We start from the raw sequence: 27,927 nt of genomic DNA on the forward strand, positions 1-27,927 counted from the left end.
CGCGGGCAGGGCTGTGACCCAGAAGATGCAGGCCTAATCTTGCCCAGAAACTCGGCATTTTCCAACACGGGGGGCAGTTCCCCAGTGTTCCCCGGGGTTCGCAGTGGGTCAGTTCCTGGATGCGCAGGGCAGGACCCTCTCCCGTGCAGCAAAACGCTGGGCATTCTTTTCCCTCAGCACCAACCACCACTGGCTCCCTCCCGTCCTTGGAATTACCCCCAAACACCAGCGTCCCAGGTCGAGAAGCATTTGAGTTGGCCACTGAGGCCGAGAACCTCACACTCAGCACAATCTTGGCTGCTAAGAAGCCGGCTACAGAGCCAGGAGGGGCCTGGAGAAGGTTCCCCGTCGACGATCACTGAGATTTATATAAATAGAGACTCAAAGATCGGAGGGGACTGCACAGGACCACAGTTTGCAAGCACTTCCCACCGTCCTCTTAAATGCCTCCACGGATGGGGAACTCACTACCTCAACCAGCCGCCTGACCGTTGTTTGGGCTACGTCAGAAAAGTCTGTCTTTTGTCCAAGGTGAATTGTCCTCCTTTGACACGAGTCCCCACAGCTTCCAGGCCACAGGGACTTCCTTTCCCAAGTGCACTTCCAACTACCCAAACCTGTAATACCCTGTATCTTCCTTCCTGCAGTTCAGAGCCCATTGCCTTTGGCGGGAGCCTGAGGGGTACATCCCAACCCTGCACTGGGGGGGACCAGGCAAGTGGGGATACCACTCCCTCAGTAGGAGGTATTGACCAGGACTGCCCTGGGGTGTGGCATCCATGTTAGATGGGCTTGAGAATGTTCTAGAAAGGGAGGGGTGATAATTACTAACAGCTCATTGCTGCTGCAGGCTCTGATGCTCCCAAAGAAGGGGAGTGCTGTATGAGACGGAGGGGGGGAAGCCGGTCAGATGAAAACCCACGAGGTGGAATGACGGGAGGTCCCCGGGGCACGGCACTGCTGGGGGCGGAGCTTCCAAGCCTGATGCCCAGAGTGGCAGGGGCTGTTCTAGGAGAAAAGGCACAAGAACGAGTCCAGATCCGGCCAGGGAGCTGGTGGGCATCGGTGGCTCCAACGTGGGCCCGCTGACAAGCAAGAGAAGGGTCTCGAGTTGGGACTGTGTGCAGTGGGAGGGGACTCTGAAGCCGTCCAGGACACCCGGGCTGCGCCCTGAGCTGCTTGCCCTCGGCTGTGAGCTCACGGGCGTGGAAGGGCGGAGGGCTGAGAGCCAGGTCCTTTCTGGAACACACGAATACTGCGTTGTTTAAAAAAAAAAAAATTTCAAGCAGCTAAAAAGGATGCTGGGTTTCAGAGACGGGCGGAGGAGACGGACATCCTCCCAAGACGGGGACGTGGGACGAGGCGGGGATGAGGTCCAGGGCCAGAGGGCGTCTGACAGAGGTTTCTTGGCATCTGGAATCTTCTTTCTTGTCCTTCTCTGTGTTCTTGTCACCTCAGGACAGGCTAGAGAAGGATAAACACAGGTCAGGTCATTATTACTGCTTTTCAAGCCGCGGCCGTGCGTGGAACCCGGCGTTGGGGTCCTCGGCGCAAAGAGCGGTACTGCTGCCTGCCCCCGACTCTCTCCGCCCCGTAGCAGAACGGGCCTGGGGCCGGCGCCTCTGGTCAGACCAGAGGGAGGTTTCAAAGCAGCCCTTTGTCCTTCAAACCTCCATCCGCCATCTGCGCACCTACCCTCTGTCCGTCTGTCCATCCATCCGTTGTTTCCTACAGTTTCTTCTTTTGTGTCTTTATTTTATGTTTGAAGATTTTATTTATTCATTTGCAGAGAGAGAAAGGGGAAGGGGAGCGCCAGAGGGGGAAGGAGAGGGACACGCAGACCCTGTGCCGAGCAAGGAGCCCGATGCGGGGCTCGATCTCCTGACCCCAAGATCATGACCTGAGCCGAGATCAAGAGTCGGACGCTTCCCCGACCCGGCCACCCTGGTGCTCCTGTCTTTAATAGGTTTACACATCTTTAGTTCACCAACCCTTCCTGATGCTTCCCAGGAGGGCCTGACTCTGCCGTTTGCTGTATCCGCTGGCTTTCTCTCATGGTGCGTGACTTCCTTGCCTGTTCTGTGAGTGTGGACGGAGCCCCCACCCCGGAGGACAGGGCTTGAGACGGTCTCGGGGATGCACTGAGAACACGTTTCCACTCAGCCTGCCCAGGGCGGTGCTGGTCGAAGACCATGTTCGATGTTTCTCTCTCCGCTTGGGGCTTCCTGGGTCGAGTTGGGGGTATTAAGGTGGATGGTTCGGCCATGTCCCAGATTTGGGGGAGAGGGTGTGGTCAAGGATTAGCCCTTAACACTGCACATTCCAAAGGAAGGGGTAGCCGGCTGAGTCCCAGATCCTGGGAGGTAACCCAGTCCTTGGAGTGCCCAGCCAGGCAAGAGGGTCTCTGTTTACCTGGGGACCTTGGGTCGTGGGAGAGAGTCCGTGCTGACAGTGTGATTTGGGGGGGTGGGGATCAGCCCGACCTCTGGGGGGTGATTAGCCATGCCTAAGGGACTGCCCCCACAAATGCCCTGGACACCAAGACGTGGGGGAGTCTCTGATTGGAAGCATGTCCTGCGTATCGCCACAGGCTGCTGGGAGAACCGGGGTCTGTCTGGTAAGTCCCCGGCAGGCGACAGCCGGAGGTTCACCCCTAGTGTCTCCGGGCCCTGGCGTCACACACCGTCGCTCACTGCTGATGCTCCCTCCACTGCATTAAACCACAATTGTGGGGCACCTGGGGGGTTCCGTCGGTGAAGCGTCTGTCCTCGGCTCAGGTCAGATCCTGGGGTCCTGGAATCGGACTCCCTGCTCGGCGGGGAGCCTGCTTCCCCCTCTGCCTCTGCCTGCCGCTCCCCCTGCTTGTGTGCACATGCTCCTCTCTCTCTCAAATAAATGAGTAAAATCTTTAAAAAAAATTTTCTAAAATCCCCAACCAACCACAATTTTAAGTACTACAGCTTCGCCGAGTTCTGTGGGTCCATCCAGCAAAGCTGAACCTGGGGGTGGTCTCCATGACCCCCCCATGCAGGAGCTGGAGCTGGTGGGGACCCTGGGACAGGCCGCGGGCCAACGGTGTCCCCGTGGCGGAGTAGGAAAGCCTGGGCTTGGGGTGCCCAGCTGGCTCAGTCCGTAGAGCACAGGACGCTCGGTCTCAGGGTTGGGGGTTCAAGCTCCATGGTGGGCTCATTGGAGCCTGCTTAAAATTAAAATTAAAATTAAAAATAAGTAGCCCAGGGGGGCGCCTGGGTGGCTCAGTGGTTTAAGCCGCTGCCTTCGGCTCAGGTCATGATCTCAGGGTCCTGGGATCGAGCCCCACATCGGGCTCTCTGCTCAGCGGGGAGCCTGCTTCCCCCTCTCTCTCTGCCTGCCTCTCTGCCTACTTGTGATCTCTCTCTGTCTATCAAGTAAATAAATAAAAAAATTAAAAAAAAAAAAAAAGTAGCCCAGGCTTTACGGGACCTGGTTGCAGGTGGGGGTCTCAGTCAGGGCGCACGTGGCTTAGCTCTGGGGCCTCATGGTGATGGTGTCCCCTGGAGGTGTGCAGGGACAGGCTGCCTGCTGCAGCGGAGACCCCAGAGTCCCGGGAGCCGATGCCTCTCTGGCTCCCTGGTACAGCGGCCCTCGGCCCCAGTGAATCGTGGGGCCATTCTCCCGCAGTGGGGACATCTCCACCGGGACATCGGGACAAGCAGACACCAAGAAAGCTTTGCTTCCCACTCACCTGGTCTCCTGGTCTTCTGTGCCCGGAGCAGACCTGTGGAAGAGAGACGTCTTAGCACGATTTGCCCATCTGGGGAGCCTCGGCATCCGGCCGTGAGCCCCACGAGAGCAGGACACGGAGGGCCAGATGCCGGCCGGGGCAGAGCTGGGTGGTGGGGAGAGGGAGGGCCCCGAGCCAGGCTGGGCTTTCCACCGCGCCAGGGCGAGGTGCCAGAGGATTTGCAGGGGCATTTGCTGGGTGTGAAAAAAGAAAAGGGGGGCATGGGAGCAACAGCTTAATGGGTGTGGGGTCCCCTCTGCAGTGACGGGACATTCTGGACATAGACACGGGTGCGGGTGCACAGCTTTGCCCGTGCCCCAAAGGTCCCCGGAATGTGCACTTAAAAAACGGAAGAAGCCCCGGGAGAAGGCTTTTACATCTTACCAGCTGTTAGTTAGTTAGTGAGTTTACTTAATTTATTTATTTTTAAAAGATTTTATTTATTTGACAGAGAGAGATCACAAGCAGGCAGAGAGGCAGGCAGAGAGAGGGGGAAGCAGGCTCCCTGCTGAGCAGAGAGCCCGATGCGGGGCTCGATCCCAGGACCCTGAGATCATGACCTGAGCCGAAGGCAGAGGCCCAACCCACTGAGCCACCCAGGCGTCCCTGTTTATTTATTTTTAAAGATTTTATTTTAGGTTTTCTCTACGCCTAACATGAGGCTCGAACTCACAGCCCCGAGATCAAGAGTCCCAGGGTGGGACGGAGCCCGCCCAGCGCCGCGACTGTTCGTTTCAGTGGAACTGCTGGCCTCTGTGGGTGTCCCTGTGGGGCCGGCCCGGGCTGGACGGGGGAGGGACCCCGCCTCCGAGCACCCACTCATGCCGGCCACCGCCGCGGCGTTCTCAGTGTCGGTCACGACCGTGCTGTAGTCACTCTCACCGGCCGCCTCGCCCGCGGTCACCCGCTCACTCACCTGTCCTCTGCCGAAGCGGCCTCGGGCTTCTCCTCGGACCCGGGCAGGACGACCTCGGGCGGCCGGGCGCTGGGGACACAGGGAGACCGCGAGGGTGACCAGCCTGCGTGGCCCACCGAGGCCCCTGAGGGCAGGCGTGGAAGGCCCCCGAGGGTGCAGGGATCCCCCGCGGGTTGCTGACGGCAGAGGCAGCCCTGGGGAAGGGGGTGCAAGTGGGGGCACGACGGGCAGGAGAGACCCCGAACGTGGGTCCCAGCTCGCCGTCCCAGACACCTCGCACCCTCGTACCGCGGACGCGGTCGCCCTGTGCCCGGACTCCGGCTTGCGGGGCTGGCCTCTGCTCCCTCCTTGGCTAAGGCGTGGGAGGCCAGGGGGCAGCCCTCGGGGAGACAGGGACAGAGAGAGCCGGAGACGGGGAGCTTCCTGTGCTGTGTATTTTACTACAGCGAAGCCCTGAGAGCGACCGAAGGGCGGCGGGCGGGGGAGGGGAGAGGAGGAGAGGGCTCGGGCTGGTGCGGCTGGGGCGTCCCGCCTGCCCTCGGCCGGCCGGCCTCCCTCCGTGCAGCCCCACGGCTTGTCCTTATCAAACGACCCCGCGGGAGGCCACCACGCCTCTCCTCCTGGCGGGGCTCGTTCGCCCGCCTCACTCACCCCGCCGCAGGGCCCGCTCTCCTTACCCGCTGAGGTGTCCCTCTCCTTGGCCTTTCGAGGACCCTCTGGACCGGGACTCTGTCTTAGCCACCTGCTTCCCCGAGGCAGGCAAGGGCCTAGCCATGAGAGAGAGCCCCAACCCTCTCCGAGACTTGCTGTGTGGCCTTGGGCAGGTGCCTTGCCCTCTCTGAGCCTTGGATCCTCAGGCTGTAAGATGCTGTCCGGAATCCTGGCCCGGCCCGGCCCTGCTCTGGGGGGTGGGGGTGCAATAACCCGGAGGTCCTGAGACCACCATTCACGGTTATGCTACGGAGGAAAACGGACCCGGGAAACCAGTGGGGGAGGCTGGATTGGAACCCCGGTCTGATTCAAAGCCCCCAACAAGGACGTGCGCGCATGCGCGCGCGTGTGTGTGTGATTGGTCCCCGTTGAGACAAGGCCACCAGCTGCCCCCTCACTGTGGGCCCAGCCCCAGCCCTGACCCCACTGGTCCCCGTTGAGACAAGGCCACCAGCTGCCCCCTCACTGTGGGCCCAGCCCCAGCCCTGACCCCGCCCCCGACATGACTGCCCCCCCCCCCCCCCCCCCCCCCCCCCCGCACAGACCTCTCTCTCCTGGCCTTGAGCCTCTCCTCCTCGTACCTGGAAGAGAGAACGTAAAAATGCATCAGACGCGGCCCTCCTCCCCCCCTCGACGTGCTGCCCGGGGACTCCCTTTCCTCTCGGGAACGGAGAAACAATCTCAGGACTGAACTACATGCCGGGCGTCGGAGCCGAGAGACGGCCACAGAGGACAGTCTGATGGTCTTTGTTCCGTCTCCTGCAGCAGCTGGACAAGCCCCCAGCCCCCCACCCCCACGGAGCAGGGAGTACCTGTCTTGCTGGCATATTCCAACATCTGGTAGAAATAACTCAGCAGATTTTTATGTTTTATTTTTTTGCCCTGATTCAGCCCCAGCAACTACACGGCGCCATTAGAGAGCAGCACCATCGCTCACATGACCCCGCGGCAGGGCCGTCCTCTTATAAAAGGGTGGAGAGTCGATATTCTCCAGTTTGAAGGCCAGTTTCAGCCACGACTACTCATTCAGATGTAGCTCAGAAGCAGCCACAGCAGATCTGTCCATGGATGGGTGTGGCTGTGCCGATAAAACTTTATTGGTAAAACAAACTGTGGGCCGTGGCTCAAGGGACCACGTGGCCGCTCACGTGCGGGACCCCAGGGGGAGGGGCGTGGGGCGTGGGGGCAGGGACACTCACACGACAGATGGGACACTCACTGTAGCACGCACTCCGGGATTTGCACGTGTTCCATGGGGATGAGCTGTTCCAGATCTTCTAGGCTGTGCACGTACTGGATCTTGTTGATGAATTTGACGCTGGCAGGAGGAGGAGGAGGGAGAGGTCTGCAGCCCAGGCCCGGAAGGAGCGCCGGCCGGCAGGGGTGCCCCAGCACCTTCCATCAAACCTCTGTCCCTGCCCAGGCTAGCCTCTACCCCCGGCCCTTGTGGGATGGACAGAGCAGCACCCAGGGTCAAGGGCAGGGTCCCTGCTGAGCTTTGTCACCAGCTGCTGCTTTGAACTCCCGGTTACTATTATTTTTTAAAGATTTAATTAAACCCAAGTTTGGTACGATGCAGTATATGCTTTTTTTTTTTTTCAAGGTCAAACAATTTCTCTCAGAAGACTTGGAGAATACAGCCCTACAGAAAATAAAAGTCATCGAGCAACAGTATAAAAAGAAACGTAAGACAGAGCCCAGCATCTACCAAAGTGTGCTACGGAGCTTCCTATCTATTTGTAGGGATGAGATAAAACTTCGGCTTGGCTTTCCCGCGGCCGATGCGAAGGGAGGCACGTGATGAATTACACCGTTCATGGTGTCGGTCAGGGGAAGGCCGCTGGTGACTGATTAGGCGCGACAGACGTTCCCCACGGAGAGTCACCACGTGGCCGTGTGCGGTGGGGGGAGCAGCAGCAACTGCTTTCGTGCAGTTCTAAACACTTTTTAATAAAAAGAGAAACCAACCCGGTTATTTTTGGAGCCCGGGGTCTCTCTCCTGTTGTCACAAGAAGGGCCCGCAGGCAGGGACTGAGCCTCAGACAGGCAAGAATCGTGTCCACACTGCCCGGCCCGGGCACCCCGCCCCCAATCCGGACCCTGGGTCTAGGACCTGGCGCTTTAACCGCCTGAGCTACCCAGGCGCCCCTGTGCTGTTGCTGTAAACCGTTTCCAGTCCCATGTGTTGTTATTAAGGGAGGAACACAGGAAAAACACTAGCAGGCAGCCCTCCCCTAGGGTGGACCGAGCTGATTTGTGAGTAAGGGTTTTAGGGTGTGCAGAGCCCGCACCTGCTGCTCCAAGCGCCAGGCTAGGAATAAGGGCAGAAAGTCCGGCTGCGGCCACCTGGTGCCGCGCTCCTCGGACACGGATGTCCGACTCCCCGTGGTGACAAGGCTCTGTCGGCCTATGGGGCCAGCCTCCTGTCTCACAGGTGGGGGCGGGGGGACCCCCAGAAGGCAGAACTCCACACCGGGGCGAGGGGCAAAGTGTTTACGCTGAGAGGGAGAGGCTTCCCGAGGGTGGACCCTCCCTCAAGCTCATCACACGTCACTGCCTGGGAATGTGGACGTGAAGGGTCTTTTTCTTTCTTTTTAGGTTTATTTACGTAAGCGATCTCTGCGCCCCAGGTGGGGCTCGAACTCACAACCGTGAGGTCGAGAGCTGGACCCGTGCTCCACGGCTCACGCCAGCCGGGCGCTCCTTAAAGGATCTCAGTTTGATTCAATGCTTTGAATCATGGTAAGTTAAATATCGGGTTTATGTGATTAACTGGGGGCGTTTCACACTGATTTTGTTTTACTGGATGTGCACATCGGGGGCTTTACATGGTGCGATAAAGGGTCAACTGGCCCGCTGGGGCGCTCAAGCCCCACCCGCTGCAAAGAAGGAAGCGAGATTCCACGAGACTCCACCGTGGGGCAGGGGGCTAAACCCTGGTGAAAACCTAGGAGAGCAAGGTCCTTCCTCTGTTATCGTCACACATCATCACAGGGACGATTGAGGGCTTTGGCGACCCGCCGGTGGGAGGGGACACCTTTGTCCTTGGCCACCTTCCCTCTGTGTCCTGTCTCGGTGGCAAACGGTAACAGCTCTGCGTTCTGTGAGTCCTTGCAGGGAATCGTCACAGCTGAGGTGCTCTCGAGGGCCACCCAGCATATCCCGTTGGTGACATTATTGTCGGGAGGGGCTCGGACCCTCCTGGCGTCCTCAGGATCCCCGCGCAGACGTTGGGGTGGACGGAGAGGGACTCACTTCTGGGCGGCTGGGGTGGGCTAGTGACCTAGCTGCACGACCCTGGCTGGGTCCTGTGACCCTTCTGAGCCCCAGTTCCCTCGCCCGTGCCATGGGATCGCGACAGCATCAGCCCCTCAGGGGGTGGTTGTAAACGTGAAAAGGTTTCCGGCACTTACTAGGGGAGGGCTGCCTGCTAGTGTTTTTCCTGTGTTCCTCCCTTAATAACAACACATGGGACTGGAAACGGTTTACAGCAACAGCACAGGGGCGCCTGGGTAGCTCAGGCGGTTAAAGCGCCAGGTCCTATTCCCAGGGTCCGGATTGGGGGAGGGATGCCGGCTCAGCGGGGAGCCCGCTTCTCCTTCCCTCTGCCTGATGCTCCCCCTGCTTGTGCGCACGCGCTCTTTCTGATAAATAAAATCTTGAAACAAAAAAGCAATAATACAGTCGGCGCAGAGCAGCTGCCCAACACAGATGACAACAGGGGACGCGCACGACCCGGAGGGGCCGGTGCGGGGGCGGCGGTTACCTGATGAAGGGGCGGGAGATGGCCAGCACGGTGCGGATGAACCAGGACGGGTGCACGATGATGAGCGACTTCAGGTTTTTCCGCAATCTGGGGGGGCAGAGGAAAGGCCCCGGGGAGGGCGGAGCTAACAGGTGCTGCCTCCCCGGTGCTCCCCGCTGACTGCAGGTTTTCCGGGTGGGGGGTCGCGGGCTGTGACCGCGGCCCTGCGCCCCGCCTGTGGACGGCCGCCCTGACGTCTAGTCCCCATCCACCTCCCACTCCCGAACCATCTCCCGGTTCCCACCACCCACTGTGGTCCTCCGCGGGCGGGGGGAGGACCGCGCCGCCTCCCAGGGGACCCCGGGGCGCCCCGCAGCCCGGCGCGCACGGACCTCCTGTCGATCATCTGGTAACACTTCTTCAGCCAGCCGATGCCCGGCATCCTGCGGCGGGGCGTGGCGCCGTTCAGGTAGACGATCATGTAATCCTCGGCCACCAGCAGCTCTAGGCTGCTGATGACGTACCTGCTCACGGGGGTTGGGGGGGGCACGGAGACGGGGGCAGAGTTAGGGAGCCCCCGCCCCCCACAACGCAACCCCTGGGGCACATGCTTGCATGCGCCTGGCCATCCTAGACCCTGCCCCCAACATCAGTGTCCGTGTGCAGAACCATAGCGCATAGAACCACTCTCTACCCTATGGCACGCTTATTAGGCACCACGTGTTTAACAGGCATGAGCTCATCAGTATCTCTGGGAATCCGGACAGTGGGGAGGGGTCTCACAGTCCTGGGTACAGCCCAGGGAACGCGCACCCCCCACTGGACAGCCCAGTGCACAGATGGGAGGGGTCTCCGGCCTGTCCCTGCCTCCACCCTCCCTGAGTGATTTTAGAAAAATCCTTTCCTCTGGCTCAGGGTCTACCTCCCCACCTGTAAGCCAGATGGGGTGGGGTGGGGTGGGGGGAGGGGAGGGCTCCCTGGTTCCTGGGGCCTCTTCCTGCTCTGACCGGTCATCCTCTGAACCAGCCGGCACCCCAGCCCCACCGGGTAAGAAGGGAATCTTCCTAAGAACGCACATAGAAGTGATCGTGATCACGGAGCCCCTTCTGTGACCGGCCAGGACTGGTGTTGGTGTCTGTCATCCCGCAGTTTCACCCGGGGGTCCCTGGCCCGGTGATCTCAGGTGCTGCCCCTGTAGCCTGAGCAGCCACAGCCCCTCCCCCCAGGCCCTGCTGAGCATGGATTCTGTGTTCCCGTAGGAAGCGCTGGGCCCCCGAGGCTGGGGGTGATGATGGCCCATTCCGGCTGCTGAGGGAACCGTGGGCGTGGGCCGGAGCGGGGTTGGGGGCCACTTACAAGAAGAGGTTCTCCATGATGTAGTGGTAGTCGGGGGAGCTGCTGTCCGGGAGGAAGCAGGCGGCAAACACGATGATGGCGTTGAGACCTTCGCCGTAGTACCCTGGGGAGAGGCGGCCAGGGTGTGGCTGGCGCTCTGAGCTGGACCCTGCTCTAGCCAGGCCCCCACCTCCTCGCCAGCCAGACCCCTTCCCAGAGGGTACAGCTCCGAGTCTCAGCACCTTGGCTGGGGGAGCCAGCAAACCCCTGAGTGCACCCAGCCTGTCCCTGCCTGCCCCGAGTCCCCGCCCCAGAGACTTAACATCCCTACGGCTCAGATGAAGAGACTGAGGTCCACAGAGGGCCTCTGATGACCTGCAGTTGGCTGGCAGGAGCCGGGAGGAGCCCGAGGGCTGCGCTCTCACCTCCGTGGGTCACTACCCTCATGTAGGGCCGGATCATGTGCAGGTCGATTCGGTGTTCCTGTTCTCCGATGATCACCGTCCTCCACAGGCGCCCATTGGCGGCACTGCCGTCCTCCGCTGCACCGTCCCCAAACAGGTCTGCGCTGTCCCCGGGCATGTTCTTGGCGGCAGCCACGGGGGTGTCATCTGGAAGGAGGCCAGGGTGAGCATAAGGGATGCCTGAGTCCAGACCTTTTGTCCTCCTGCCTGGTTCCCTCTCCCCTGCTGCCGGTGGACGTGTGACCCTCATCTTTCTCCCGTGACACTAGGCCATGTGCTTCTCCCTGCCCAGAGGCCCTGCTTGTCCGTTTGCCCCTCCTACTCTCCCTCCATGGCTCAGCCCGAATGCTGCCTCCTCCAGGAAGCCCTCTGGGGCTCCCCCTTGGCTGGCCTTGCAGAATACTCTCTTGGTTTTGAACTCAGAGCCTCCGAACACCCGTAATGCACAGGGAGGTGGGAGCAGTGATGGAAACCCCCAGCACGGGAAGCCCTGTGCTGGGCGTGGCTGAATTCCAGTAAACACCTAAAGAGGTAACACTGGGGGCGCCCGGGGGGCTCCGTCAGTGAAGCGTCTGCCTTCAGCTCGGGTCATGATCCCAAGGTCCTGGGATCAAGCCCCGTATCGGGCTCCCTGCTTAGCGGGGAGCCTGCTTCTCCCTCTGCCTCCGCCCCTCCTTCCTGCTCCTGCTTTCTCTCTCCCCACTGCCCCGCCCCCATCAAAGAAATAAATAAAATCTTTTAAAAATAAACAAACAAACTGGTAACACTAATTCTTCTCCCTCTTGGCACTGCAGAAAACTCGGGGCATCCTGGCTGCTGAGCGGGTCTCCTGGACCCCCCACTCAATGCCGGGGCATTCCCAGTGTGACAGCCCCAGACATTCCCAGACATGGCCCCGTGACCCCTGGGGCAGGACCGCCCCTCAGGCGAGACCCCCGCACCCCTCGCCCTGTCCCAGCCCCTCACCGTACTTCCCTCTTAGCGTCGGCGACCCACAGCGACGAGCTCATGCACGTGTTGTCTAGCGACTGTCCTCCTGCCAGCCGGACGCCACCTCTCCCGCCACATCCCCGCCACCCTCCCGGCCCCTCCGTCGGGACCTGCTCCTGCACAAATTGTCCCCCCACACACCTGTGCCATCGGTGGGAAACCCTTCACTTCGGACTCGGTCCTCGAAGTGAAGGTCCTCGGTCACATTTGAGAACCACGCGAAAGCCACGAAAACCCCGCAAGTCCACCAGAGAAATGCGTGGGGCGTCGCAGCAGGGGACGCACGCTCTGGGCTCTGCTCGGGGAGCCGCGGTTGGTGGCCCCGGCCCAACCCGAGGGCATGGAGGAAGCGGCCCGGGCCTCACCTTCCCACTCCAGCTCGTTGCCGTTCCCCAGAAACTCCAGCGAGTCCGTCTCGTCCGGGGTCTCGATGTCGTCCACGTTGATGTCCAGGTCGTCAGGGGTGTCCAGGAAGTCGTCAGACAGCAGGGAGCCCTCGCTCTGGTCCAGGGAGATGTTGATCTCCGGGGCGACCAGCGTCTTCCGCTTCCGATGAGCTCCGTTGAAGTTCAACGTGTTGGGAGGGGCTGTTGGGAAAACAGGAAAATGAGATGAAATCATTGTCGCTTCTTCTTTCTTTGTCCCCCTCCCCGTCTCCTGACCTGGCGAGAGCTCCGCCCCATCGTGTGGAATGGTGAGAAGTCAGAGGCCATCCTTGGGGGCAGGCAGGGTTCAAGGCTGCAACATTCTACCCTGCACACACGTCGCCTCTCTGGCTGCCGGATGGGACTCAATGCGGGGGGAGTCGGGTCAGGGTCACGTGGACGGCCGCGGACCAGCCCCCGGGGCAGCCTTCCCCGCTCTGGACCCACCAGTATCCACGAGCGCTGTTGCCTCTGGATACGGCAGCAGAGAGCGCCCCCTGTGCTACCTGTTACCTCCCCATGATGTTCATCTTTTTAATGACCAACACGGACCACGCCACGTGGGCCAGGCCCTCTGCGAAGTGCTCTCAGGTTGCAACTTGGCAAGACCCATGTGAGGGGAGTTCTGTTATTACCCCCTTTAGCAGGTGAGCAAACTGAGGCCCGGAGGGGGCGGGTCCTTCCAGATCTCTCCGGAGCTGGTCAGGATGGTCACCATGAGTGGTTTGAGCTGCTTTCTCCTGGACAGTCCTAGCTGGGACTCTGGTCTCCTTGTGAAAATGACGTCCCTCTCCACCCTGGCTGCCTCCCAGGGGTTAGAGCGGATCCCACAGCGAGCTGCGGAGAGCTGGCCCCACGGGGGGGATGGAGGTTACCTTCTGTTCGAGGACAGGGCCCCCGACCCGCAGTCCCCAAGCCAGCCAGAGGGAAAGAGTCTACCTTCCCAGAGACCTTGGGAAGTCACCCCCAGCTTCACTGGTGGACAGCGAGCACGAGGTAAAGGAGCCTGTGGGAGAGCCCACGTTCAGCGGTCCGTGAGTAAATGCACGAGCTTCCTCGCTTTTCTTTTTTCTTTCAATTTCTCCAGCCCTAAGCTGGAAACGGGGCTCCTGCTCCCTGAGCGGGTAGAGCTGCGGGTCACAGCCCGGTGGCAGGGAGCCTGGGGTGTCCACACAACACTCTCCCCCAGCAGGGAAGCTAGGCAGTGGCGATGCCCCCCGCGGGCCTGCAGGAAAGAGCACTGAGCCAAAGAGCGTTGTACTCCAGCCTTAAAATCCAATAGAATTTGCACTTAAAAAAAAAAAAAAAAAGCCTAACAAAGTATGTCCTGCCAAGCTTCGGACTCGCTGGTACGGATGATCCTTTTCTTCCTTCCCATTTCTCCTTTTTGGAATGAGGCTATTTATGCCTGACCTGTCCCATCATCGTATTTTGGAAGTAGAGAAGCTGTTGGGTGTTGCACGTTCACAGCTGAAGAGGGATTTTGTCCCGGGATGAATCACACCTGAGTCTTCTGCCTCTTAACATCCCTCAACTGATTAGATGCAGCCCACCCACATTATGGTGCAATCTGCTTTACTCAGCATTCACTCATCTATGTGTTAATCTCATGAAAAAAGTGACTCTCTGGGGAAACATCTAGAATAATGCTTGACCACATCTCTGGGTACTGTGGCCCAGCCACATAAAATTGGACACATAAAATTAACCAGCACGTCCTCTCCATCTCCTGTACTAAATAAATCTCATCGGCAAAGTCCCTTTAGCCATGCGAGGGCACATTCGCAGATTCCAGGATTAGGATCTGGATATCTTTGGAGGCTCTTATTCAGCCAGCCATACCTAGGAAGGGGGGTATGTTATGACGCAGCCCTCACTGTACAGAAGTAGGAGACAGGGTCGAAAGGGGATGAACCCAAGATCTGGGGATATGACAACAGCAGGCAGAGCCTGGTGCTCAGGTCAGAAGGAGGACTGGTCCTCTAGGGTGCCCCAGAGAACTAGGACAAGCTGGTCCCTGTCTCTGGTTCATAGGCAGATCTGGCTCTTAGTGCTGTGTGCTGTTGGGGATGTGGCTGTCCCTCTCTGGTCAGTCTTTCCTCTGAAAAGTTGGGCGCCATGGTGAGCCACACAGGGGAGATGCAGGCAGAAGGGGGGCCTCCAGCAAGACTCTGAACAGATGGCACGGAGGAGAACACATGTTCAGGGAAGTTCCTCTCGCTACCCTGGACCCCCTATCTCCGAATTCTGGGGTCTGGAACCTCAGAGCCCTGAGCCTTCCTGAGTGCTTAGGGCAACAGAGCCTTCCCAAGACTGACTGTGCTGGGTAACCCCTAGGCACTTTATACATGTCATCTCCTTAAATCCTTACATGCCCCTTTCTGCAGGAAGCTCACTACCTGAATTTAACAGATAAGCACTCAGAGGCACAGAGAGGCTGAGCAACCAGCTCAAGGACACACAGCAACACCACGTGCCAGCTTCGTGACCGGGCCCACACGTCTCTCACCCACACTGGCTGTTTTCCCTCCAGGCCTCTGAGCAGAAGCCGCCCCCCTCCCTGACACTCTGCCTGGGAGGCATGGCCTCTGACCGGCTATAGTCTCAGCCTCAGGCAGAGCGAGATCTGGAAATAGCGCGCCCGCTGCCGCACGCTTGGGGGGACACTTACGGGACGTGTCTTCCGTGGGGCTGCCGAGAGGGTCCATCCCTGTCTCTTCTGGGAGTGGCCTGCAGACCCCGCCGAGCGCAGACATCCGCCACCGGAGCACAGGGAGCAAACAGCGAAGACTCGGTTAGTTCTGGGGAGTCACGGGGACGGAACGTACTGGTCATCGGCCGGAAGATCGTAACACATGAGAGCCGGAGGGCTCCCTTCAGGTCGTCTCGTGGACATCAGGCTGTTCTGTCCTCCTTTTGGAGGCAGAAAGCCAAAACCCAGAAAGAAAGAGGGTCTCATGCAGGGTCACAATGTCTCTTTGGAACAGACGCAGCGCTTTCCGGGGGGGGGGGCACCCTGCCGAGTTGGGTCTCCGACGAATTTTGGCTACTAAATGCGGCAAAAAGCTGTCGAGGAAACACGACCATCAGCCAAAAGAGCTCGCCGTGGTCAGCGCCGGAACGGTTGGAGCGACAGAATACATCTGTCAGATCCGACAGATGGCGTCAGGAGAAGGACACTGGACTCGGGGATCTTCCTCCCCAAACCCATCCCCCCACCCAGGTCCCACCATGAGAAAAGCCCCAGACAAATCCAGGGAAGGGGCTTCCTACCAAACCCCTGCCCCGTCCCCCGCGCCACCATCAAGGGGCGCCCAAAAACCAGGGAAGTCTGAGAAACAGTCCCAGCCCGGAGGAGCCCAAGGAGACGTGACGACTCTGTCACGTGGGAGCCGGGGACAGGGTCCTGAGACGGAAAAGGGACGCTGGGGGAAACTGAGGAAATCGGAATAAATTGTGGAGTTTGCTTACTGAGAACGCATCCATGTGGCTCTATTACTTGTAACAGAGGCAGCCTTCTAACGCAAGACGTGAATCCCAGGACAAGCCAAATACAGAATATATGGAAACTTTCTGTAATATTTTTGCAACTTTTCTGTAATTCCAAAACTTCTTCCCTTTATTCATTTATTTAGAGAGACACTAGGGTTCGGGGGAGGGGCAGAGGGAGGGAAGCAGAGCGCCCGCTACGCGTGGAGCCTGACGCCGGGCTCGACCTTCTGAACCCGGAGACGATAATTTAAACCAAGATCGAGTTAGACTGAGCCACCCAGGTGTCCCTGTAAATCTAAGACCCCTAAAAGGGCAAGTGTTTTTCTTTTTTAAATAATGCCACCAACTATGCATTTGTATCCCTTTAATCCTCGGCTGAGTGTGGATTTGCAAAAGAAGACCTTTTTTAAAGATTTTATTTATTTATTTATTTATTTGAGAGAGAGGCAGAGCGAGCGAGCAGGGGCGTGAGCAGAGGCGAGGGACAAGCAGACCCTGCACTGAGCAGGGAGCCCGACGGGGGGCTCAGTCTCACTTCCCTGAGACCATGACCTGAGCCGAAAGCAGAGGTCGGCCGCTCACCCGACTGAGCCACGCAGGTGCCCCAAAATAAGACCTTTTTTTTTTCCTGTCTGATACCCGGGCCCCTTTGGGGAGCAACAGCTCCCGTGCTGCCGGAGTTTGACCCACACGCTGCGGGTCCTTTGCTCCTGGGAAATACTGGGTTGGAGGCAGGACTTTTGCAAAGCCCAGCGGCTCCAGCAGGCCGTGCTGGCCCGGGGAAGCGCTGCCTCACCTGGGACACTCAGCAGGAGAGTTCCTTCCCTTTGGAGAACCTGTTCCTCTGGGCACGGGGTTGGTTTGCTTCTCCCTCTTCTGCTCGCCTTCCTCCCACTCCTCAAACATCTAGGGTTCCTTGAGCAAACACTACCCCCCCAGGTGCAGGGGGTCTAGGGGGTAAGGGACAGATGGGACCTCGCTCTGTTCGCACGCAGGTCAAACGGCCGCACTGGAAAGTCCCGCAGGAAGGGACGACACGCGACCACACGAAGGCTCACACCCCAGTGTTCACAGCGACGGGAGTCACAGCAGCCAAAACGTGGAAGCACCCCAAATGTCCACTGACAGATGCACAGATACACGTGGTGGGTCCCCCACGCGCGGGCAGGTCACCGGGCCCCAGCAGGAGCGAGGCGCCCCCACGCGCGGCCCTGGGACCCGACCCCGAGCCCACGACGCACAGGGAGGGAACCAGACACAGGAGGCCACGCGGGGTCTGAGCCCATGCGTGTGACACGCCCAGACCAGGCTCCTCCACAGATGGGACGTGAAGGGGGCTTGTGGGGGCTGGGGGCTGGGGGGTGACAAGTGGCTCCCAAGGGGGACAAGGTTTCATTCTGGGGAGGTGGAATGTTCGGGAACTCAGCAGAGGTGAGAGCCGCTGAACATCGTAAATGTACCAAAGGCAACTGAGTTGTGTGCGCACAACTGCTGCTCAGCGGGGCACCTGCTTCTCTCTCTGCCCCTCCCCCTGCTTCTGCTCACGCTCGCTCGCTCTCTCTGTCAAATATTAAATAAAATTTTAAAAAAAGAAGAACAAGCTTGGAATGAGGTCAGAAGAGGCCGACAAAGCAGACACGCCCGAGGCGAGTCCCTGCCGCTCTGGCTGGTCTGCAGCTCCACGGGAGTGACCCACGGAGCCCAGGACCCCAGAGCCCAGAAACACACCTGCCACCTGCCAGCTTTCCCCAGACGGCGCACTGACGGCGGAGGCCCCGCCGCCCTGGAAGACACTTGACTTTGCTGTCGGATCAGAGACGAGCCACACACATTTGGGATTTCTGTCTTTTTTCAGCCACGGCCCTGCCGTCTGTGAGTGGTAACCACGCGCCGGGAGGGGATGGCGGGCAGCGCCCCTGGGTGCTGGCATGTGGTTCCGGCTCCCTACGGGCCTGTCCACCGCCGGCCGGGCGCCCACCGCCGTCTCGGGCTGCGACCCCCGTGCGGGGCGAGCTGGACTCGAACTTACCGCGCGGGCAGGGCGCCCGCGGCGGGCCGGCTGGGGATGTTCACACCCGCTCCTCACAGCACCCCTAGGAGGCACGGAGGAGCCCACTGCGCAGAGGAGGAAACTGAGGCTGGCCTCTGACCTCCCCGACCCCTCCCCGACCCCTCCCCGGGGGGAGGGGAGGAGTTACAACCCGCGGGCGGAGCTGGTGCCAGTCGTTGCTCTCTACCGCCCTCTGGTGCTTGTTCGGCGCACGTGCACCGACCCCAGTGGGGACGTCAGGGAAAAAATCCACCAGCCTGGGAGCCCTCGTCCTGTCCCCCGTCTCCCCCTGCCGGAGGGAAGCGGCACAGTTTTGCAGCCCGGGCTGTCCGTTTCCTATCCGGATGTGATGCAGCCACCCCACCCTGGACAGGTCCACTGTAAACCACACGTCGGCCACAACCTAGCAGAAGGTGGCCCGGTGACAGCGGAAAGGTCAAGGTGGGGAAAGCATCTAGCTGCTTCGTGCAGACGGGGAAACTGAGGCCCCAGGGAGGCGGAGCAGGTGTCTGAGAGAGCCTGGAAGCACACTCCCGCTCTGCCACTCTCCAGGGTGACGCGTGTGGGTGGCACCCTTTCCGCTGAGCCGGTTTTCTGCATCTGTAAAATGGGAACGGAACTAGCCCTTCCTTTCCACTCAACTAACAAAGGCATGTTGGGTGTCGGGGCTCCGGGCTACATCCCCATCCCGAGCAGAGCGAGGACAGACACCCCGGCCAGGCTGCAGGAACAGTGAGTCAATGGACCACCCCAGGGGCTGCTGTCAAGACGCCCGGTAGACGGACATCCCCCATCCTGGGACGCCAAGGGAAAGACACTACGCTGGACAAGGCGGGTCTCCTGCCACCGAAAGACGTCAAAGTCTCCCTGAGGAAGTAGCAGCTTTGACCTCACTACCACCGGCGACCCCAGCCTGCCCTGGGCATTTCAGACACACCGGTCCCCGCAAGCTGTGAGCCGCTGCCTTGGAGTAAGTCATGGCATGGAAAATATATGTCCTCAGGGCGCCGGGGCAGCTCAGTTGGTGAAGCGTCCGGCTCTTGATTTCGACTCAGGTCATGATCCGGGGGCCCTGAGATGGAGTCCCGCGGGGGCCTCCGTGCTCAGCGGGGGGTCTCTCTCTCTCCCTCTGCCCTCGCCCTGCTCCCTCTTTCAAAATAAAGATAAAGATACATATTCATGTGCAAAATAATATAGAAAATGTATAATACATCCTATATATTACATATAAAATATACATATAATTATATATATGATTATATGTATTGCACATAATTGTACATGTAACATAAAAATACAATAATAGTATATGTTAACAAAGAATGGTAAATTAACAAATGCAGTAACACAAATATAAATAATTTCTGTTTTTTTTTTTTTTAAGGTGTTTAACTTATTGATTTGACAGAGAGAAAGCCACAAGTAGGCAGAGAGGCAGGCAGAGGCAGAGGGAGAAGTAGGCTCCCCACCGAGTCGGGAGCCTGATGCAGGACTTGATCCCAGGACCCCGAGATCACGACCTGAGCCGAAGGCAGATGCTTCACTGAGCCACCGAGGTGCCCCAAGTAGTTTCTATATAAATATATAATATGACATGTTATGTAATTATTGTATAACTTTTAACATAAATATGATGAGTAATATAGATCATATATGTAGTAATGTATATCATATATGTAGAAAATGAAAAACTTTGCAGGGACGCTGACAGATACTGGAGGAAAGAAAGAGAACGATGGAGTAAACCAATAGATGAAGGAAGCCGAGGGTGATATTCGACACAAATAAGCGAGAAGAAGGGGGGAGGAAAGGAGGTGCAGTGGTGGGCAGTCAGGGAAGGCATCTTTGAGGAGGTGACTTGAACGGGCCCTGAAAGCAGGAGGCTGGCAGCGTTGGAAGCCCGGGACAAGGACACTCCATTTGGGCAGAGGTTCTGAGGTGGGAATGAGCTTGGAGAGAACAAGGAACAGATCAGAAAGGGGCCAGTGGGGTGGGGGGGGAGGGGCTGGAGGATGGGGGAGGGGGAGGGGTCATGGGGGGAGGGGATAAAGGGGAGGGGAGGGGATGGAGGGCGGCCCGCTCCAGACGTAATTATGGTACAAAGAGGTCATCCTGGATTACCGGGGCCCTAAATCTGGTGAGCGGCGTGTGGATGAGAACCAGGGAATTTGGACGCAGACGCAGGGATGGGGCCATGTGAGGACGAGACAGACTGCGGGGAAGGCCCAGGATTGTAGGCCGCCCAGAAGCTGAGAGAGGCGGGAAGGAGCGTCCCCTTAAAGGAGGCCTTTAAGAGGGAGCAGGGCCTTGGTGACACCTTGACTTTGGATTTCTAGCCTCTAGGACCCAGCTCTGTTGTCCCATGCATCCCGCAGCGTGGAATCCAGATCTCTGACCGGCACCCCTCCAGCCCACGACATCTGGGAGCCCTCCACCCCATTCCTGCCACCTAGCTGGGCTCCGGCGTGGCATGCCCTACCACACCAAGGCCTCCTATGCCCCAGTGCCTTTGCACCTCTCACCCCTCGGTCCAGAGTGCTGCGTCCTGCTTTCTCTGTTGGCCTCCTGCAAGGACGTGCCGTGCCTCTTCCTATCTTGCTTTGGGGAGTCACGGGCCCGGCCCTCAGAGAAGCACCCAGACACACTGGGTGAGGGTACATCTGTGAGTACTGGGGAGGACCAGCGGGAGCACCAGCAATTTGGAGCGTCTCTGTGGCTCAACAGTGCAGACCTCACAGGCGGTTCCTGGCTCAAGTCCACCCTCACATTCCAGCTTCTGGCTTTGGATTTTCATGGCGTGAGACAAGGGAATTGGAGATGAACTTTGACCACGCCCCCCGCCCTGCCTGTGCTCCAGGACTTGGAGGGCATCACGCTTGGGCACTGCTGCCTCAGTCTCCCCTCGGGGGCTGGTGAGCCTCCGTCTCTGCCGGCCCGAGGCCGTTTCTGGTGCGCAACAAACACACAGTCTCTTCCTGGGTGGAGGGAGGCTTTTCCGAGGCTCGAGACTGGGCTGACAATGTTGGGGTCTCACAGCACGACACCCCCAAAGCCCAGCGCAGGGAAACAGAGAGGTCTAAAAGGTTACTCGTTGGCCACTTTGGTGGTTTCTAGATGTCCGGACAGATGTGCCATTGTGCCTTCTCTGTAAGGTCCAACACTCTTGTCTCTTCGTCCCTCTCCAGTTCCCCCCACACACACCACAGCCTCAGGGAGGATCCCCAGGCCTTGGGGGGGCACCACAGCCCCGCCCCCACCCAACTCACACCCCGCAGTCGGGCTGTGTCTTTGCAAAGAGGAGGTAACAGACTAAATCACGTTCCCCGCCCCCACACCCAAATTCACCTACTGAAGGACCAAACCCCAATGTGATTCATTTGGAGTCAGGCCTTTAAGAGGCAGTCAGGTTAAAGGAGCTCACAAAGGGGGCCTTGATGCCATCAGGCTGTGCTTTATAAGAAGGGGGAGCGACAGGAGTGATCTCTCTGCACAGGAGTGAGCACAGAGGAAAGGCCACGGCCAGAGGGCAGCCGTCTACAAGCCCGGAAAAGAGCCCTCACTGAGCCCAACCCTGCCGGGCCCCCTGACCTGACTTCCTGCCTCCAGCAAGGTGCGACCGTAATTATCAGTGGAACGCTGTTTTGTCGGCCTAAGCAGACTGGGACAGAGGAGGAGACCAGAAGCCATGAGCCGGCTCGGCTGGAGCCCAGGACAGAGAAGGGCAGAGCTGAGGAGGGCGCAGAGGTGCTCAGAGACCTCTACCACTTCATGCCCTGAACCTACAGTGGCCACACACGTTTGGGACGGTTGGGGTGTGTGTGTCTGTGTGTGTCGGGCTGGGGGACAGAGAATGCTCTGGCATGGCCCCGGGCAGGGACAGAGAGATACAAACAGGAAGAGGGGCAGAGAGACCAAGGAGGGAGGGAGAGACAGAGAGAGACGCAGAAAGGGGAGAGAGATAGGAGGGAAGGAGAAAGCAAAGGGAGTGTAATTCTAATTGGCAAATCTGGGGAAGAGTCTACAGATATGCCTTACACCATTCTTGTAATTTTTTATTCTAAGTTTAGAACTGTATCAGAATAAAAAATTACAAACAAAACCCATGGCCACTTGCTTGTGGAGGGAAGGGCAGACTGAGGCACCAGTCAGGCATCTGTCCACCCCTGTCCCTGCCTCTCCTTAGCTGTGAGATGCTGGCCAAGATGCCCCCTCAGCTTTCCGTCTATCCCTCAACCTGCTTCCACTGGCCTCAGGGCCTTTGCACACACTGCTCTCTAAGCTTCGAATGCTCAGCCCCTACCCCTAGCCTTCTTCATCCTTCACAGCTTAGGACCAGTGCCCTCCCCCACCTCTCTACTCTCTCCAGCCTGGTCAGACACCCCTGGCCCCCAGGTCTAGGCATTCCCCCAGCTACCAGGATCCCAGCTTCAGTTTTATATTGGTTTTATAAGTTTATAAGTTCACAAGGGAAAAGCATGCTTCTGCCCCAGACTGAATGCCCCACAAGGCTGTCTTGTCTTGTTTGCTGTGTGTCCCCAGTGTCCTGCCCAGGGCCTGGCACACAGTGGGTGCAGAGCCTTACAGAGAATGGAGATACAAAGCAGCGAGCTGCATCCTCTCCGGGCTGCCCTCCGGGGCAGAGGTGAAGAAAGATGGTACAAGGTCATGGTGGCAGGAGGGGCTGTGGGCACGGGGCCAGCCCTCAGCCACCCCGAGCTGGATGACGCCTCCGGGGAGGGATCACTGAGCTGGAAGGAACAGAACTGCGGGCTGTCGGGCACCAGACAGAAGAGCTTCTGTGGTCGGGCACCCGGCTGCCCCAGCAAGGAGCCGCGCTCCCGTCTTGCAGAGCGAGGAAGGCAGATGCCCCGGCTGAGGACTGGCTCCCGCCCCGGGCTGCACAGCGGGGCCACTGTGTCGCAGACACTGGCCCACTGAAGCCCGAGAGGGACCCTCTGCAGCTGGAGAAACTCACTTGAAATTCACATCCGCAGCTGCCCCATTCCTCTAGCAAGGCTTGGGGGGGGGCTGGCTTTTACATGGGGGGAGGGGCAGGGAGCGGGATGAACAAGGCCCCCCTGAGATGGCCCCGTCCGAGGGGGGACTGTGCGCTCCCTGGCCTGCCTCACGTGGAGAGCCCACCCCTGCCGCCTCGTGCCGCGCGCCTCAGCCAGGTCCCCCAACGGCTCTGCGAGCGAGGGATTAACGTCCCTGCTTCACAGACAGGGAAACTGAGGCACAAGGAAGCCTTCAGCCCCTCAGCGGCTGGGATTTTCTGGAGCTGGAGACCTTCTTCCCATGTGCTTTTGCAGGGTGCGCGCGGGCATCTCTTGGGCTCGTCCTTCCCAGAGGGAGGGTTACATTACGAGCTCCTGGGCATCAGCCCCTGCGGTGCACTGTCACGGAAGGACGGAGGCGGGCCGAGGGTCCCGCCATCGGATTAAGGGAGCCTGTGCCAAGCACGTTACCCCACGCCGCCCCGAGGAGCAAACAGAGGGACACGAGGCCTGGTGGCTCACGTGTCTCCGCTCCCTTCCCGCACGGCGTCTTATTCCTGCCCGTGACCGTCCCCCACTTGCGCGATAACTACTGAGCGCCCACCGTGCGCCGGGGTCTGTCCTCTTGCTGCCCTACAACGGCGATCCAACCCAACGCCCCAGCTGTGGGGGGGGTGTCTGGTGGGGGAAACACTACCAACAAGATAATTATGTGACGTGTTTAAGGTATTAGACTTGCCGAGCGTCCTGTGGCTAAGAAGCACCATGTGTGCTTAGTGGCTTACGGCAGCACACATTCGTTCTCGAACGATTCCAGAGGGTGGAGGGAGTCCGAAATCTGCTTCACGGGGCTGAAGGCAAGGTGTGGGCAGGGCCGGTTCCTTCCGGAAGCTCGAAGGGAGAATCTGGGAAAGGTTTGAAAACAGGCTCTCCCTTCGAGCTTCCGGAAGCACCCTCGCGATGACATGGGGACAGCTCAGGGTCGTGTCCCCACTTTGAGGTCCTTAGCTTCATCACGTTTGCAGAGTGACTTTGCCGTGCAAGGGAACATTCCCAGGGCACAGGGATTAGGGTGTGGATGTCTTTGGGGGCTGCTGTTTAGGAAGGAAACCATTCAGGGACGGAGCCACTGGGTGATGAATGGCCCCAAGGGGTCCCCTCCAAGAGGGAGGCTTGTGCGCCGAGATCTGAAGGAAGCAAGGGAAGCATGGTGTCTGGGAAGGGCATTCCAGGCAGAGGGACCAGCCAGTGCGAAGTCTGATAGTCAGCACCAGGAAGGAATGGGAAGGAGCTTCTGGAACTGGAGGGGCGTGAAGGGGATGTGGTGGGGGAGATGGAAAAAGGAGGGGGGCTGAACGTGGATTTTCCCTGGGGAGGGCCTCTGCCCGCAGGGTTTTTTTGTTTTTTAAAGATTTTATTTATTTATTTGACAGAGAGAGATCACAAGTAGGCAGAGAGGCAGGCAGAGAGAGAGAGGGGAAAGCAGGCTCCCTGCTGAGCAGAGAGCCCGATGCGGGACTCGATCCCAGGACCCTGGGATCATGACCGGAGCTGAAGGCAGAGGCTTTAACCCACTGAGCCACCCAGGTGCCCCTGCCCGCAGGGGTTTTAAGCAGGAGTAGGATGAGCTCCCTCTGCCTGCCGCAGGTAAAAAAAATGTGGTAACACCTGGATTCATGGGAACACGTATGAGAATATAACAGTCGTGAGAAGGTTGTCGAAGAATGTTCAGAGCTCTTAAAACAGCGTGGGAATGGGGAGGTTTTGGGGGGCTTTGGTGGAGGTGGCGGGGTGAGGAATCAATCTTAAAAAATTCAGGAAATATTTGTTATGTGCCTGGCCCCATCCACCGGCGGCGTCCTCCGCACCCCAGCTCAGAGCAGCGGTGGGCATCCCCCCACCAAATGCGACAGGTGGGATGTGGAGACAGAGAAGCCGTACCTGGGAAGACCTTCGTCCTGCCATTCTTCCTTCACATCCACGTTTTCCATCCGGAGCGTGGCTTCGGTGGTCCCCATGAGAACCGAGGAGAGGCGCTGACGTGAAGCAGAGATGAACCCTGAAGGCGGCCAAACGGAAGCCTTACTGGACGGTCATCGTACTGACAACCCCCACCCACATGCGGCCCGTCCGATCAACATGCAGAATGTTGCATTCTTCATTACACTGAATCACCGACCAGCCCCAGGAGGTTTCCCCAGGTCCCAGGTGAGAAAACAGAGATGTAGAGAGCTGACGGCCACCACGTGCGTCTGGCATTTGAACCCAGGTGAGGGGCTGAGTCACCAGGTGTCAGCCCACCTCGCTATGAAGCTCGGAAGTCCGTTCTCCTTAGGGCTCATCATCCCTCCCTTACCGTGGATTTAAACTGGGAAGCAATAAATCCAACTAAAATCATTTATACTAAAGTGTTAGTGACTAATATACTTAAACTTCCTCGCGGGGACTCTTTTTTTGTGTCTTTTTAAAGATTTTTTAAAAATTTTATTTATTTATTTGAGAGAGATCGAGCGTAAGAGCGAGAGAGCACAAGCGGGGTGAGAGGCAGAGGGAGAAACGGACCCCCCACCGAGCGGGGAGCCTGATGCGGGGCTCATCCTGGGACTCCAGCATCATGACCTGAGCCGAAGGCAAGTGCTGAACCGACTGAACCACCCTGGGGCCTGGGGCAGATGCTTTCAAATAGGACCGGGTTGACCCCAGCTCCCCCTTCTACCTTCTCCAGGCTACCTGCCCTGCTCCTTTACCCCCAACAAAGAAGCAGGTCTCGACCCCACGACCTCAGGACTAGGGCCTGCAGCGTGGAAAGAGACTGGGGCTGGAAGCTGGGGTCGTAATTCTTACTAAGCACAAGACACAGTTTTGTTTTTTATTTTTCTGAGGAGCTGGGGACCGGGTGGGGAGACAGGCAGCACCCTGAATGGTGACTCCCCCGGTCACCCCTCCCAGCTTCAGCAGCCCCATCTGCAAACCGAAAAGTTGCACTAGAAAGGAGCTTTATGTAATACCTTTTTGAACATAACATTCCAGGATCTTAAACTTGGTCAACTCCATGGGTTCCACGCTTTGAAACCAGTGGCTTCCAATTGCAGATAATGTTGCCCTCGCCCCTTCCCCCAGGAGACACTTGCCAATGTTTACAGGCATTTTGGTGTCCCAGCCTGGGGAGGGGGTTACTGGATCAAGTGCCCGGAGCCCAGGGATGCTGCTCAACACCGCATGGGGCTCAAGATGCACCCCCCTCAGGACCAAGAATGATCCAGTCCCAACCGCCCGTAGATCTGAGATGGAGAAGCCCTGTCTTAATTGCACGTTCGGGAAGGGAACTCGGGCTGGGCTTGACAGTCACTACAGAGGGCTCGCGGTGTCCTTGCCGCCCATCCTCCAAGCAGCTCCTGGGTTCTTACTCGCACACACCAGCACCTAAGCCTTCCCCCCTCCCCCGCCCCGTCCCTGCCCCCCCACTTCCAGTTGCCGAGGCTACCCCCCTGCAGAGCCTACCCCCCTGCAGAGCCGGTGCATGGCTAAGGGTTTGGGCGCGGATAGCAGCCCCCGTGGGCGGGGTCTGCATTCGCGGTTGCGGGTCCGGGTTGGGGTCCGGAGAGGGAAGAGGGAAGGCCCGGCAGGGGGGGAGGGGTAACTAAAATTAGACAGCCCCCCTCCCCCCGCCGCACACACTTGGGTGAGAGTTTCCCACTGGATTCTTGTCACCGTTCTGAATGTCGTCATTCATTCATGGAGGAGGGACAGTAAGACGCAATACGCCAAAAAAATCAAATAAATAAATAAATAAACGAAAAATAAAAATCTCTTCTTATGCCTGGGGCGAGAACAGCCGCCCAGAACCTTGCTGCAGGGGAAAGTTCGGGTCAATGGAAATTCATTTCCTTTCGGGGGAGAGCGAGGTCTCTGCATCTGTTTTCCTTATCCTGAGCCGGGTGTGACCTCAGCCCCCAGGAAGCATAACCCCCCCCCTCCCCAATCCCACCCACGGCCGGGACCCTGGAGCCACACATGCCGGCCCCACGATCCTCTCAATGTGGGGTGTGGTAGGTCCCCGTGGGCCCTGCACACGCCTGTCCTAAGATCCCGACTTCACGTTTGAGGATGGAGAAGGAGGCTCGGCTCGGGCCTGTTGAATTACCGGTGTGTCACATTCAAATTCAGACGGGGAAGGAGGAATCAGGGCTCAGCCTTCTCCCTTCCTCCCCACACCATAGGCAAGCCTCTGTGTACACATCTAGCAAGTCTTTTTTTTTTTTTTTTTTGCCTCCAAATCCGCTCACGGTGTTATAAATAGGGAACGCACAGAGATGGGACGTGTACATCTCGGTCTCTTAGGAAGCGTCCCAGAGAGAGGCTGAGGGTTTTATCAGCCTAATCTCTAAGCACGTCCTGAAAATGGTGCAGTCCTGCGCCGAGCAGGTGCACGGTGGGCACGGCAGGCGGACTGTGGGTGTGTTGCCTGCGGCTGCTTTTCCCCGGCACCGGGAGACATGGCTGTGTGGCCACCCGGAGAATCACAAGACCGCGGCTCCCCGCCCGCTCCCACCCGCCCCACCCGCCAGAAGGGGCTTTGCGGCCGCGGATACCTCGGGACAGACCTCGCCCGGCAGGGCTGCGAGAAAGGAAAGGGGACTCACCTCGGAGGCCTCCGCCGGTTACGCGCAAACAAAGGCGAGCCCGGCGCGGAGGCAGCCGGACACCCCTCGCCTTCGGAGCGCAGTCCGCGGGCCTTCAGAGCATCCGAGGAGGACGCGCGCAGGGGCGGACTCCGCACCCGGGGAAGGTCACCCGAGCAACGTGGCGGCGCAGGTGGGCGCTTTCGTCCGGAGGTGGGGGACGGCTGCAGCGAGCGGGCGGCGGCCCCTCGGCCGGCCGCGCTCGAGGCCCCTGCGGCCGCCGCGGACCGTGCCTCCGAGGTGTTTTCTCCTCGCCAGCTCGCAGCTGGCGGAGGCTCGGCTGCCTTGAGACAGTTAATTATGCTGCTTTTGTGTGCAGGGTGGGTGAGTGGGGGCAGGGCCGACCGAAAAGCACAG

The 27,927-nt window shown here is 58.9% G+C and overlaps 1 protein-coding gene across 1 annotated transcript; it reads right to left on the reverse strand.

The window, feature by feature from the left end:
- Positions 1-320: 320 nt before the first annotated feature.
- Positions 321-27,651, reverse strand: ATCAY (ATCAY kinesin light chain interacting caytaxin). Its single transcript, XM_044254557.1, has 13 exons — positions 27,532-27,651; positions 24,830-24,947; positions 15,021-15,079; positions 12,290-12,511; positions 10,896-11,081; positions 10,492-10,594; positions 9,528-9,659; positions 9,157-9,243; positions 6,610-6,708; positions 5,936-5,971; positions 4,680-4,748; positions 3,725-3,757; positions 321-1,464 (listed from the first exon to the last, which is right to left on the reverse strand). Exons 2-13 carry the CDS (start codon positions 24,904-24,906, stop codon positions 1,455-1,457), a joined length of 1,113 nt encoding a protein of 370 aa, XP_044110492.1. The 5' UTR covers positions 24,907-24,947; positions 27,532-27,651; the 3' UTR covers positions 321-1,454.
- Positions 27,652-27,927: the final 276 nt, after the last annotated feature.

The sequence above is a fragment of the Neovison vison genome, chromosome 6 (assembly GCF_020171115.1).
Source record: "Neovison vison isolate M4711 chromosome 6, ASM_NN_V1, whole genome shotgun sequence".
NCBI classification, from domain to species: domain Eukaryota; kingdom Metazoa; phylum Chordata; class Mammalia; order Carnivora; family Mustelidae; genus Neogale; species Neogale vison.